The 15598-nt window shown below is 37.2% G+C and overlaps 1 protein-coding gene across 1 annotated transcript; it reads left to right on the plus strand.

Moving 5' to 3' along the window:
* Positions 1–979: 979 nt before the first annotated feature.
* On the plus strand, positions 980–2342 carry LOC131053979 (uncharacterized). Its single transcript, XM_057988546.2, has 3 exons — positions 980–1375; positions 1488–1564; positions 1770–2342. The coding sequence occupies exons 1-3, from the start codon at positions 1288–1290 to the stop codon at positions 2118–2120; spliced, it is 516 nt and encodes a 171-aa protein (XP_057844529.2). The 5' UTR covers positions 980–1287; the 3' UTR covers positions 2121–2342.
* The last annotated feature ends 13256 nt before the right edge of the window (positions 2343–15598 follow it).

Here is a 15598-nt window from a genome sequence, read left to right on the forward strand (position 1 = left end):
TTGTTCTGAGTATTTAGATTTGTAAATTTTGTTCTAGCTTATAGTCGGGTAAGATATTAATGTACATTAGTGTTTCATTTGATTCTAAATATGTGAGGGTATACTAAGAGATTGTAGTGAGTGGAATAATTTGTTTTTAAATGAATTAAAGCCAATCATACTTGTGTTTATATGAATAGATGTTTGGTGCTAGATAATCCATTCTATTTTTATGAGATTTACCTTGAATTTCTTATTTTAATCTCTTTTATTATGTGTGTGAATTGAACAATCTTGTAATTCTCATCTATTTACTTTACGATTATACATTTCACATTTTACATCAAAGATAAACATAATAGAATAAATATATCACTTCAATATATATCCAAAATATAATAAATTCCACTACATTTGTATATTTACAATGAAAAAAACCCTAAGATATAGTTTCTTAGCTAATCAATGAAGGTTTATGGTGGATGTCCCAACGGTTGGGCACTCTTGTTGAGAACATGCTGCATGCTCATGATGTTACTGTGGAGGAGTGGCACTTAGTTAAATATTATAATCCAAGGTTAATTTTAGCTTCCCGTGATTTTGATGGATTATCTATACTCTTCCAATTTATGATTCTTAATCCAAGGAGGTAATTCAAATTCCACTTAGCATAAGCCGATTTTGTTATACTTTTTTATAAAGCATGTCCCAAACATGGGATTGTTTAAAAGATCAAGGTAAATCGAAACTAGGATTCTACTTAATTACTAGGTGCTTATCATTTCATTGGGCTAAATTAGAGAAAAGAATAGCAAAGAAATTGGGATATGCTCCAATTAATTGAAACCTATGAATCTGGAGCAGTAATGCTACATCCGGTTAAAAAGTTTAAGCTATAAAATGTAGCCCTCCTACTCTAATATAGTAGTGTAATCCACTTCCTCTTTGAAGCTTGTAGCATTAAGTGTCCTCTATTTCTTCTTCAATCCCTGTGTGAGATAGAAGTTTCTCAATTTGTCAAAGTTAGGACTTTGAAGAAGTTTATGTATTTATAGTGTGAGGAGATACTTTTTGCCTCTCTTTCACCCTTTACCGTTGCTGGTAGTGGTTGTCTGGCTTTCTTGATTCACAGTGCTGTTGGAAGTGAAGACACGTCGTGCCTAACGTCTTATCATGACAACAAGGTGGATCATTCATTCTTTGATTTAACTGGGCCAAAAAAACTATAACTAGACCGACTTACCAGTAGCACCTTCACACCCACATTGCAAACTTCCTCCTTTCTTTGCAGCTGTCTCCTGAGGAAGAATGACTCAGATTAACACTAAAGTGGTCATGGTCCTCTTAGGACTCTCTTTTTTATCATGTTGCACTTCAAAACAGCTAAGTGATGAAGGTAAAATATGAATCTGCACATTCTTCTGTAATTTCTAAGCATAAAGTTTGTCATCAATATTATAGAGAAGAATTTGCTCTATTGATTCTCATATGAAATATATCTAATGCAGATGATATTATGAAGCTCAGCCTATCAGATAATAGTGGCTCTGGTGGAGGTGAATCAATCAGATCTCCTGCTATGACAGTATGTATTATATATTATTATTATTTTATGTCAATTGTTTGAGGTTTTGGTGCTGATTGTCCATTGTAGAGGAATCTGTTTCATACCTAGCAAACAGATTTTTTTTTCTAACTAAGGACAAACCAAACTTTTGTAATGTTTTTCCAAGAAGAGAGAATTCTATATACATGCTTTCCTATAGTAATTAATTTTATTGCTTTGGCAGGAGTGGTTAGCTACCAATTTGCCAGGAATCAGGCGTTTATTAGGAAGGAAATATGAAGAGAAGATTAATTCTGCTAATGAGGTCAAACATTTAGCTGGTGCAGAAACAGAGAAAATGATTACTGCAGCTAAAAGCAGCCACACCCATCATCATCACCACCATAGAAAGAGAACATCTACAAAGAGTGCAGTTCCATCAACCTTTGTCAATGAGCAGAAAAATGAAGAGAACAATGTTGCTGCAAAAGAGATGAATACATTTTCCTGGCATAAACACAATGAAAAATATGACAAAACAATCTTTCATGTGGATTATAGTGGGCCTAAAACACACCCTCCCAAGAACAACTAGGAGCTTTAATCTTATAGCAAGCAGTAGCATGATGTCATTTTCTACTAGAAATCAACACAAAGAGTGAGAATCCTGGATCTGGTATGTACGAACACTATATAGACCTAGATTTAAGAAATTACAGTGATAAAATACTTCTCTCTTGATGAGAACAATGTTAGGGAGGACTAGTGTACCTTTATTTAAAACTCTAAATGATATAAAATGAAAAAGTTATATGTACTTAGTTTGGTGTTTATGATTTCCTACACAATGAATCACAGGTGATTATTGCCATGCAGTATATATTAAAGTGGATTGATTGACAATCTATTCTTACTATCGATTGTAGTTTTCTTGCAAACGATCTCTTGCATTTTTTTTTTTAAGTAAGATTTTGTTTAGTTAAGAGATCAAAGTATGAACTTAATCCTTATATTGATCTTGGTAGTTCTGGCCATTAAATTTGCATGGATATGGGTTTAGTGGAGAGGTTTAAGGAGCATTCAATCTAGATTGATAAAACAGAATAAAGCTCATGTTCCTGCCTTAGAATTAAGATATCTTGGCAGATTATCCAAATAAGAACAGCAGCACCAGCCAAGTTAATTAAAATGGGTATATTGTCTGATCAGACAATTTGATTCTGTTCATTTTAAACTTTTCATTAGTTGATGATGTTACAGGATTGAATCATTAGTTGATGATGTTACAGGATTGAATAGCAAATATTTATGGGCATTCATGGCCTTTCAAAGACTGTAATCGACAAGGCAATGCATATCTTGTCAAATTACAGTAGGTTGGTTTCTGATGTGGTTGCATATATTAATCAAACACGTAATACAATGCATGCGTGATAATAGTGGCTACATTCTTCAATAGCAACAACCGTGGACTTTTAGCACTTGGAACCTTATCCATGCTTTCTTCCTGATTTGAAAGCTATGTCGGCTGCTGTTGGATGCCATTTTATATGAGTCCCCAGGAGTATTGAGTTTTGAGGAATTTTGGCAGCTTGCATATATCATCACATATATAAAGCAATTATAAATAGATTTTTGACTTTGCCATTGCATTCCAAATTTTGAAGCTGCCAAGAATGCGCATTCATTGAATTGCATGCCATAGCAGGGATTAACTTTTGAAACAGTTTGAAACAGTTTTATCTTTTCACCATGAACAACAGTATTTAATCTGAGGTATAAGAAATTTGAAAATTTTAAATGATGTTGAGATGATAGGGAAGCCTAGATACTGTTGATGCAGGCCGACATTAACAGGTACATTGAGACTCTTATTAAATAAGACACTTTAGAATTTATACGCGTCTTGTACATCATGACTTAGAGATTGATAAGCTGTAGCTTTTGGGGAGCAGGAGAAATTATTCCACACATTATTTGAACTTTTGTCTCAATTTTTCCTGTCCTTTCACTTCACGTGAATAGTCTGTAGAATTAGTAGGAAGAGAAATTATTCCACAGATTAATAGGGTGATTAATTTTGAACTTTTCTGAGCGACCTATGCCTTTTATAGTTGATTTTTGGGCAGCATTCTGTTGAGAGTATCACTGTAAGGGTTTCTTTTATCTCACAACTACCTGGATTTTCTATTGTTTACTCATACTTTTAACATTACAATGATAATTACTGAGGTGCAATAAAGGTCTTTTCAAGTATGTTTTCAATAGTACATCAGAGTTAAGGGTTAGAGGTTGAAGAAAGGTCTTTTCAAGTTTGTGTTCCAATAGTACATGGTGAGAGGTGGAAGAAAGGTCCTTTTCAAGTATGTTTTTCAATAGTACATTGGAGTTATGGGTGTGAAGTTGAATAGGACCGAGTTTGATATGGACGCGTCTATTTTGGTTCTAAAACGGCAGTACAAATTGACTAACACGCGTGTTAGTCGCGCGTTTTACACCGTCGATTTTGTAATAAACAGCTGCGATCGACTAACACGTCGCTATCACGCTGTACGAAAGATCTGTTTTGGAGCCAGAATAACTTCAGCCACCTGATATTGTTTAGACTGATCCTTGAATACAATTTTATACTTACGATTTGGTTGCAGTTGTGCTATATATTATTTGCCAGCTTGCTTACAATTGTATTGTTCTTATATAAGAGAGTTTAGACCCTGTAAGAAACTCATTTTATCGCCAATTGTAGTGCTCTTATATAAGAGAGTTTAGACCTAAGAAACCTATTTTATCTTAATTAAAAGCATTACAGTGATAACTACATTGACTGGAGTATTTACATAAATACAATTGGTTTCATCTAGAACAGGCTAAATTACAGAAACATTTTGTCGAAATATTAATTTTAGTTTGTACATGTATGTATTAAATGAACAACTTTCCAACATGTATACAAAAGAAAAGGAAAGTCCGTAAAATACGAGAGCAGACATTGCATGTGCAACAACAGAATAGTTAAGGGCTGAGACGATCTGACAGGAGCTATTGCAATAAGTACATTTGGGGCATCCAAAGTCCCATTTATAAAACTAACATAGCCATTACTCAGTAACAGTAACATATTTGATTATGCTAGTCATTACAAGTTAATTGTATTTTGTAAGCCTTTCATTTTTTGGGTATTCCATGCTTCACTCACGTTAATTCACCATTTACTTTTTTCTAGGGTTCCAACTGACTGTCTAATGTTATGGGGTTATCACTCTACTTTATTGCTCTCCCTTTCTGATCTAAGAATCGTCGGCGAGAGCTGTCTTTTGTTCAATCAATTGTGATACAGTCAATAGTTTGGTGTGGAGTACTTACACAAATAACAATTATTGTATGTTTAGATATCAGGAGAAGGATGAATTTCTAGAAGAATACCTTATAACCAGAAAATTCTATCAGGAAATATGAAAGGTGTCGAGGAAAAATCCATTCAATTTTATCGTTTTTTTGTTTTGTATTCTTATATTGCTTCCCGTTACACAGTGTATGGTTTATTAATAACATGTCTACCTTCTGTAATGTACACTGTTAACAATGCTTTCTTGATGTAGACTGTCATATTACTTAAACAGTTATATTGTTCACCATCATTTCGATGAAGGGTTTGAACAGTTGGTGGGTTATGATTTCAATTTTAGTTATAACAAAATTGACAAACAATTCAAAAACTATTTTATGTGGGCATTTATAAATGAAATGGTAGGCCTTTCTACTCATTTTGATACTTCAACATTTGTTTAAGTAAAATCACCAAGCCAATGGAGAGGAAGAGGATTAGTAAATTTCATCCTTTCAACTCTTACTTCATGTAGGACGTTTGGGTGATACTTAAACTTTTTACTTCAACAAAATCACTAAGGTTCATTTTGATATTTCAGCTTTTAACTGTCATAAAATTACCAAGCCAAACAAGACCAAGAGGACTTTTGAACTTGATCACTTCATTCTTCACATCGTGCTCATTATTTATGTGTTGCTTATTTTGATTCTTGAACTTTTTACTGTCACACAATTACTGAATCATCCTTTATGCCGAATTATCTAGAAAGTAGGGAATTAAGAATTAAAATTAACGTTTTATTTGAACTTCCAAATGACAGTGAAGAATTTTGAGAAAAGTAAAGAGTTGTAAATTAGGTATTGGAATGAAACAAAGAATAGAAATACAAAAAGTTTAATCCTAACAAAACTGTCTAAGAGATCAAAAACTGAGTTGGGGGATTGTTTTGTCTAAATGAACAACTTCCAATCAAGTTTTTTTATTTCTATGGAATACAATCTTAATGTAGAAAAAACATTGTGGATTCTATGATTCTCTTAGATGAATAAAATCAATACATTCTTCCTTCAAGTTTGTAATGGGTGAAATATAGGTATCTACTAGTTTAGCTATGTAAATAAGGAATGAACCTACTTCTCACTTCATTATATTAAAGAAGGATGAAGTCAATAGATTCAAAGTCAAATGTTTTAAAAGGGGTTGAATATCGATTGACTTCTATATCCGGCTCTTTGTTTGAGTTGGAAATGAATTATGTAAAGATGCAAATCGAATGCAAGATCTAATGCAAGATCTAGGGCTAAAGATGTGAAATTGGCAGGAATCAGCATATACAAGCAGTCTCAAATCAGATATGCAGACATAATGTATAGATTTGGAAATAGGAAGAAGAGAAGATCATGTGTCTAAAATTTGGACTCGGAAATGTTTGACAATTTTTCTGGGGGCGCCCTTGTTTAAGAGATTGGATGCAAACAATAGATGTTCTTCAGGATCAAGATGTTGTTTTGAATATTTCCTTGAAGTTCCGCTAGAAAATTGTCGAACAAATTTTCTTGGGGCGACCTTGTCCTCTAGTTTTTGCCTCTGAATAAGTCGATTCAATGAGTCTCGATTTGTTTTTCCAAATTTGTACTTGCTATCTCTGGATCTTGTACCTATGCACACAAAAGAGGAAAATGTGTTGTTGATAAGAGTTTGCTTAGGTCAAACCCTAGGTTTGGAATTAACCCTATAATTGAATTGAATTTGAAAGGAAATCTCTAAAGTAGAATGTTGAATATTATACCTCAGGTTTGCCAAAGTTGATGAGGTTGATGATGCAATGCTCTTTGAATGTGATCACAAGTGTTGATGCAATAACATGACATGACATCATGACAAGACATAAATGAATCAATCATAAACACATGCTTGCATGAAGATTGTTGTAGCTTGTTGCTCATAATGTTTATATCTAAATAATGCTTTGAAGAATATGGTGGGATAAAATTTTGCCTTGATGCATGATGGATGTGAGTGGATGATAATGAACCGTGGATGGAATGAATGGATCATGATGTGAAAATGAATGAAATAATGTTCTTATATAGCGTTCTCAAGGTATTTCATAAAATTAGGCTAACCTCCAACAATCATATTGAGGCATTGGGACCAAGAATCAACTTGCAAGAACTAAGCATCAACGTATTCAAAATTAGACCCCATTTTGAGGGACAAAGACATCCTAATCAACCTTGTCTAGGACAAGGGCGTCCCAAACACCTTTGTCCACCCAAAAAAAAGGTGAAAAAGTTGTGGATGAGTTGCACTCAACCTTGGATAGATGTTCAGATCACCTTGTGGACATATGACATCAGTTTTGCAGTACAAAAGATATAAATAGGCTTGAATAAGAGCTAAGGGGAAACACACTAAGGCAGGGGCACAAAAAGTAGTGTAAAATTGTATAGAGATACAATTTACAATGCTACAAGGTTTAAATTACTTGTTATTAGAGAAACACTTCATCTTGTTTATTATAGGACTCTCATAAAGAAATGGAAGTGAAAGAACTAATTGTTCATTTCACATTCTATTTTTTTTTAATTTGATTTGGATCAATTATGTGGGTACAGGTTTGATCTCACATGTCTATATTCTACCTAGGTCAATTCTATGCTTATGGAAGTTTTTGATGAAGATAAACGGGGTTTACAGGGACCTGAAACCCAAAATTTATAGACCAAGGCCAACAACCAAACAAATATTAAACAGAAGTGAGACAGGGGACAAACCCCACATAGACCCAAAGCCAAAAACAACACCAAAAGCCCCCCCCCAAAAAGAAAAAACACTCAATTGAGAGAGTGCACCAGTTCAGAATTATTCTGAATAATCTTGTTGATTTTCTCTAGATCCTCCATGATGAATCTGGAGATACCCTGGTCCTGGCTCCGGCTCCTGGTCCTAGTACAGGGACCAGAGATAGTCTTCCCTCCACTAGCACTCTCACCACCCTCCGAAGCATTCTTTTTATGTTTTTTCCCCAAGGGAGGATCACTGGCTATGGGTCTGGTTTTGTAGTCTGCAATCATGGCATTGATTTTTTTCAACCCCTCATCACCGTTACTCATCGCCTCCCTGCTAATTTCAATCAAATTATTCAGGCTTTCTTTGATGTCAACCACATACTCTTCCAGCTTATCAATTATGTGCTCATGGTTGATCTTCATAATTTTGACCTCATGAGACAACTTCTGAGTCAAGCTCATGAGCTCCTCAGTTTTACTAGGCTAAGGGGAATCCGTGAAAGTATCAATACAATCCTTAATCCAATCTTTCAGGGTTCCAATTTCCTTACCAACCCACCTCCAACATCTCTCCTGGCCCCTAGTGACCTCCAAAATCAGGTCTTCCAGCACCTTCTCCCCCTTTTGACCACCTTCATTTTCTTTATTCATGGTCCCTTGTTCCTCATTATCCACATTGATGGGGATGTCTAACATAATCTCATGGTCCTTGTCTTTGGACCTACTCAACTTGGTCAATTTCATTTTCTTCCTGATGGGTGGCTCCAGGTCTTGCATTTTCCTTCTGCTGGACTTAAACTTGCTTGCTGCCCACCTTGGAGGATTCATTTTCCTACTGTTGTTAGTTCCAGAGGTCACCATAGGCTCCCCTTCTTTTTCCAGTCTATACTCAGGGTACTCTAAATCCTTAATATCATGCCAATCAAGGGCATTGCCACTGTCTTCCTCATCCATCTCCATATCAGAAACAAACAACACCTCAGGGTTAGAGGAATGAATGTGGGTTTTATCCATGGGGGAATGTTTCACTTCATGAGCTTTGCAATACTCCAAGATTGACATGATAAGGCCCTCATGAAGCACTGGATTATCCTGGTTCTCAGCATGTTTGGCTAAACTATTTTCCAAGGACGAAACCAAGTAGAACGGGATGGAGATAATTTTACCATGCCTAAAATGGTTTAAAATTGTAAAATAATATGAGAAAATACTAGCAAATCTATCATCAAGAGTGATATACCTCATGATGAATTCCGCCATGTCAGCCGAGAGAGAATTCAAGTCTTTCCTATTGTAGCCACTATCCACCGTTTTAGTCACCCTCTATCGTTCCTTTTCCTTGTCAAAAAAAGCAGCGATGACCTCCTCACTAGACTTCCTCTCTCTATAAAATTTCTTTCCCTCAGTAGCAAGTCCAGTATTAGTGGCAACCAGGGTTTCGTCAACACAGAATTCCGCCCCATAAACAACCAACACACCCTTTTTCCACTCTTTGACAAAGCTTTCAGTAACCAGGGGAGAGTTACCATGTAATCTCTCCATATAGGGAACCATCCCATCATCAAAGATTTCCTCCCAGACCTCCTTATTCTTTCGCCAATTATCATAGGTCGTGGGTTCATGCCTATTCTTGTCACCACCCATTCTGTTACGCAAGCAATCCAGACAACTGCAAACCATGTGCAAAACCCAAAAAAAACTAAACTAGAAACAAGGTGAGCTAAAGCTTCTAAAGCTTCTCAAAGTGGTAAAAATTTGAAATACCTTCCCAACGGCGCCCATCCCATCATAATCTCTCATCATTAAATTTATTTGTAAGGTAGAAGATATCAACATCATTTCTTGCTAGGTCGCACAGAGTTATTGGGAAGGTTTCCCTTCCTCTCCACCATCTAATTGCCACATTTTCAACAGCCAAGTTGGCAACATGATCTGCTGGTTTATTTCCTTCTCGAAAAACATGCGAAATCTTGAACTCCTCCAAACCAGCAATCATTTCAAGACAATTCTTAATCAGGTTCAAAATAGTCCATCTTGGCTCCGTACTACCCCTGATGCACTTCACAATGCTGAGCAAGTCACTTTCCAACTAGACCCATCTAAAGCCTTCCTTTCTTACCATGTGTAGCCCTATGCAGGTAGCGCTGGCTTCCACATAATGGTTAGTCTGGGTACCCAGAGGGAGTGCCACCGCAAAGACCAACAAACTCAAGTGATTCCTCACCACTCCCCCACAACCTGTTGGCCCAGGATTTCGCTTGGCCACCCCATCGATATTGATTTTGATCCGCCCCGGAGGAGGCGAATGCCATAAAACATCCACTCTCCTATGTTTTATTTTATAGACTAGAATAGAGATATTCCAGCAAATCTTCCATCTTTTGATATTGTCCCATTTGTCCTAGTTAGAATCAAGTGGAGGGTCATTTTTCCTACCAAGGCAATAATTGAGAAAGTTTTCCTTAATAGCATTCCTTATTCTAATCACCACCACTTGATCCGTGGACTCCATATCTCTGAAAACCCTATTATTTCTTTCATTCCATATACCCCTGGAAATATGGGGCAGGGAGATGTTCTACAGAATACCAAGTGCATGGTTACCAAAGGGGCACTTCATTGGCACCAAAATTTCTATATAGAATCATGGGAGACCCAATTAGTATTCCACAGATTGAGGAAGAAAGCCCAAATATCCCTAGCAAAGGAACAATGTAAGAGTAGATGTCCAACATTTTCAGCTTCTTCTTTACATAGAAAACATCTATTGGTGATGGGGAGACCATGTTTACATAGATCATCAGTGGTAGAGATCTTATCTTGCATAAATTGCCAAAAGAAAATGTTAATTTTAGGAATTAAGAGCTTATTCAAAACTCCTGCCCAAAAGGGCGCAAGAGAAAAAGACCTGATAATGATCCTAAAAGAATCCACCACCACGAATTATCCAGAAGTAGACCCATTCCAAATGACCAAGTCCTCCACCTCAGAGGAGGGGATGTGGATTAGGTTAAGCCAAGGTTGCAAAGGCGCCAAAGAAGCATCGAACCTTGTGAGGTCCACCTAGACTCCATCTCTGATATAATTCGCCACCCAAGTGCCAATCAATCTAATACATTGTTCTTTGAATTGGGGAACCCATAGCGAATCAGACAACGACCCCTCTCCCATCCACCAATCATCCTAAAACTTGATATTTCTCCCATTCCCCAGAACCCATCTGCTTCCTTGATTGATAATGGGGTTGGAACTGAGGAAGTTATTCCACAGATCAGAAGCTGAAGTTGATAGGGTATAATTTTCCAACATCCTTTGGAAACCATGAATTTGGTATTTTCCCTTGAAAATATCAATCCATTTGTTACTCTCCTTTAAACATCTCCAAAATTGCTTAGCCATTAGAACCTTGTTGAAGTATCTCAAATGCCTTATGTCCAGACCTCCCCTATTCTTGGGTAAGCAGATTTGGTCCCACGTAACTAAATGAAGTCTATTCTTGGATTGAGTGCCCGACCAAAGAAAATGCTTCTATATTATTTCCATTCTATCAGCAAATTTGACAGGGATTTTAAAGAGACTCATGGCATAGACCGGAAGATTCTGAAGTGAAGCCTTGATCAACTGAAGTTTACTAGCTTGACTTAACAAAGCCCCTTTCCATCCAGCCAACTTGTTTTGGAATCTATCAATCAGACTAGATCAAAAGGAATCCGGGGCAAGTCCCACACATAGGGGTAAGCCCAAATACGAATCAGGAAGGGCCGCAATCTTACAACCCAAAATATTGGCAATTTTTCTATGCTCAGGGGTATTCATGAAAAAAATGGACCTTTTAGAAAGGCTGATTTTTTGCCTAGTTCCTTTCTCATATATATCCAGGATAAGTTTAAGCATTTTTGCTTCCTTAATCAAGATTTCCTCCATCAACAAGGTATCATCCACAAATTTTTGGTGGGAGCAAATTGTAGCTTGGGAAGAGGGTCGTAAACCCAACAGGTTGCTCTTTCTGACTTCTCTTTGGATGATTTTGTTGAATGCTTCACTCATTTGAATAAAAGGGCAAGGGGAAAGAGGATCCCCTGTCTAATACCCCTCGATGTAGAGAAGAAACCAGACACATAGCCATTGATCATAACCAAAAATTTAGGAGTGGACACACACTGATTAACCAACTAGATGAACTAATTTCCAAACCCAAAGGATCGAAGCATTTTAAACAAAAAATTCCAATTGATCTGATCATAAGCTTAAATGAGAAGATCCAACTTCAACAAAAAAATAGGGTTCTTATTGATAGATAAGGAGTGGATATTCTCATGAACCACAAACCCGTTTTGATACTTTGAAATTAAAGAAGGGAGGATTTTCTTAAGCTTGAACACAAGAATCTTAGTGAAGATCTTATAGATCAAATTGCATAAACTAATGGGTCTAAAGTCCTGAAAAGAGTTAGCATCAAACTTTTTGGGGATAAGGACAAAAAGGGTGGCATTCAACTCCTTAAAAAGCGATCTGGAACCAAAAAAATCTCTTGCAGCATCCACAACATCAGAACCGATAATTTGCCAAAAGTTTTGGAAAAAAAACATAGGGAAACCATCAGGGTCAGGATCATTATTACCGTCAAAAGAGAAGACCACAACTCTGACCTCTTCATGGGAGGGAATTATGGTCATCTCCTTATTCATGTCCTGAGAGATGGTGCTACTAAACTCCCGTAGGATCTCATCTTGAGCATTATCATCAAGAAGACTATCATCAGAAAGAAGAGCGGAGAAATATCTAATAGCTTCCTGGTTCAAATCCTCATGCTTATAAATCCAACGCTGATCAACCTAGATTTTCTTGATTCTGTTTGACGCCCTATGTTTGAGAGTGGGCATATGAAAAAACTTTGTATTTCTATCACCACATTTGAGCCATAAAGCTCTAGACCTCTGCTTCCAAAATTCCTCCTCCTTGGAGATGATATCATGAAGTTTGGTTAGTAACATCCATAATCACAAGATCATACCCAACATCTTGAATCTAAGTTTGGACATCATCCAGATCCTTCTTTAGCTTCTCTTTTATCTTAAAAATATTACTGAAAGAGGCTTTGTTCCAGTGTTGAATTTTGGACTTGACATTGGAGAGTTTCTTAGCTACTCTAAACATCGCAATCCCCTGAATATCAACATTCCACCAATCAGAAATTTTGTCATGTATTTTCGGATGTAACAACCACATCTTCTCAAGTCGAAAGGGGAAACCTTTCCTCCCACTCAGAGGGGACACACTTAGATTGATAGGGAAGTGGTCAGAGCCAATTCTGGAAAGCACATTTATCCTACATGAAGCATCCTGAATCAACTTAGGAGAGGTAATACCCCGGTTCAACTTAACTTGAATGAGGTCCCCCCCACTTCTCCTATTAGACTGAGTGAATTTAGCCCCAAGGAGATCTAGGTCTAACAATCCCAAAGAGTTAATCATATCCGCTAGGTCCTATCTATTGTCATTTGAATCGCCATCCCACCAGACTTCTCCAGATTAGATAGAGGGGTGTTGAAATCCCCCAATAAGATCCATTTCTCATTAGGGAAGGCCAATCTAGCATTAATGATGGAGGACCAAAGCACTTTTTTAGCATTTTACCATTTGGGGTATAGATATTGGATATGATCCAAGAAGACCAATCTTTAAGACTGGTAAATCTAGTAGCTATGTGATTAGGAGAAGTTAAGACAATCTTACAAGTTAATAATATAGGGTTCCAGAAAGTGGCAATTCCACCAGATGCCCCATCAACATCAACACAATGAGTCTTGTAGTCTCTAAAAATAGCCAATTTAATCTTTTCCACTTTACAACTAGGCATTTTGGTTTCTTGAACAAGATAGATATCTGGCTTATGATCTCTAACCAAGTTGGATAAAAGATCATGCTTGTGGGGATGATTCAGTCCCCTAATATTCCAGGATATAAATTTCATTTGACTGGAGAGGGGGAGCCAATCCCCATGTCCTGTAATTTTCTTTGGGCTCCATCAGTAATGGATGCCCTATTGTGTTTGTCTTTGCTAATCGCATTGGGTGGCCTCCCCACTCCCCTCAAATCAGACCCACAATCCTCCTTTTGTTGGTTTCTAGTTTTAACTCCACTGGACACCGGTGTTGAGTTATGGCCATTTGGGGAATTCCTTCTTATGTTCTTATCTCTGACTTCTATAAACAAATTTGAGTTTTCCAGAGCATCTTCCTGGGAATGATCAGCTTGCAGCCTTGTCTCCATAGAGTTATTGACTTCAACAACTAGGTGGATGGGGATATCTTGCTCCCCATTAAACTCCATCAAAATCTCATCCCCATGAGAAATCTCCTCAGGAGTCAAAATTTCCCCTGCAACCCCTTCCTCAGTCAATAGATCCATGTTCAAAGGGTTTGGATCTGGCACATCAATAGGCGCAGTCGAAGCATTACTCACTCCATCCAAGCTTGGAGGGGAACCCAAAGGAAAGGATTCCACCTAGTCCACTCCTGATGTCTCATCTTTCTTTTTCTAGATCTTCTTAGACTTAGGCTTAGAAGGGCATTCCTTGGCCCAATGTCCAAATTTTTTACAGTGAAAGCAAGCAAAGGGAATAGATTCATACTCCACTTTATGAACCCATCTACCTAGTTTTGAGAATAGGTCAATCTCATTCGGCAGGTTAGAAGATTGTTTTACATTCACACATATTCTGGCATACACCAGGCGCCTCATAGTAGAATTCCTTGAATCAACTGAAAGGATCTCACGGAAGTATGGTGTAATCCGATCAAAGATTTCTTCATCCCAATACTCCATAGGCAAACCTGACAACCACACCCATATAGGAGCCTCATTACATTCCCATTCTTTCAAGTTGAAGCTTGGTTCCCATTTTTTGAGAGCTAACGAGGATTTGCCCAGCATCTAGGGGCCACTCACCAAGACAGAGCGTAGTCTTCCTCACAAATAAAGGAAAAGGAGAAAAAACCATTGGACATCACAACCACATCTATCTGACCCTTTCCCTTCCATTTTTGGGCCACCCAAGCTCTCTAACAGCTTCAATATTAGGACGAGGTCCAACAAACTTACCAACCAGGACAGAGGCCAGGTTAGCCATACTTTTTTCCACGATACAATCCAGAATAGAAATGGAACAAGACCTAGACTCCGGGTCCACTTTATGGGTAATAAGCGAAATTGCCTTACCTTTAAGATTTGACCCAAATAAAGTAGTCCATTTTCTATTGCAGTCCAGAGAAACGAAATTCGTATGATTCTCTGTAGAAACCCTGTGGCCCTCCACACCACAAGGTTTGTCGGATATGTCAGCTTTATCTTTTGATGGAGCCTACAAAGTACCCTCATCCCAAGTTCCATTGAGACTGCCATCAGTAGGTTCGGATTTTGTTTCTCCTGTGGTGGATATCACGTGGGATCCCTTGGAACCTCCATCGCCTGAAATTCCTGCTTCCACTCCATTCAAATTCAAACCAGTCGCACCAGTCACTCCCGCCTGTCCTGCCATTTTTTTGAGTTTAATGATTGATAATCTTAAGGTTCTTGGGCATTTTGAGTATGATTGTTGATCTTAAGGTTCTTGGGCATTTTGAGTATGATTGTAGAGTTGTCCCAAAATTCTTTGAAAGGTATGCTTATGGAAGTTACCTTGATAAAAGAAAAAATAATAATGAAACAAACATCTCTTTCAATTCCACTTCTATTTAGAATTCCTTCAATTCAACAAGGATTTTTTTACATCAACAATTTCATAAATGAAGAAGAGAGTATTCCCCAATTATAACTAATTTTAGTGAAAATTATGGATCAAATACCAAGACAAATAGAGAAAGAGAGTTAGTGAACTTAATAACAGCTTCATTTTTTTTGTAAACAAATTATTTCAAAAAGTATCTAGGCTTATGCAAGCGAATGCTATTT

Source organism: Cryptomeria japonica, chromosome 3 (genome assembly GCF_030272615.1).
Source record: "Cryptomeria japonica chromosome 3, Sugi_1.0, whole genome shotgun sequence".
Taxonomy (NCBI): domain Eukaryota; kingdom Viridiplantae; phylum Streptophyta; class Pinopsida; order Cupressales; family Cupressaceae; genus Cryptomeria; species Cryptomeria japonica.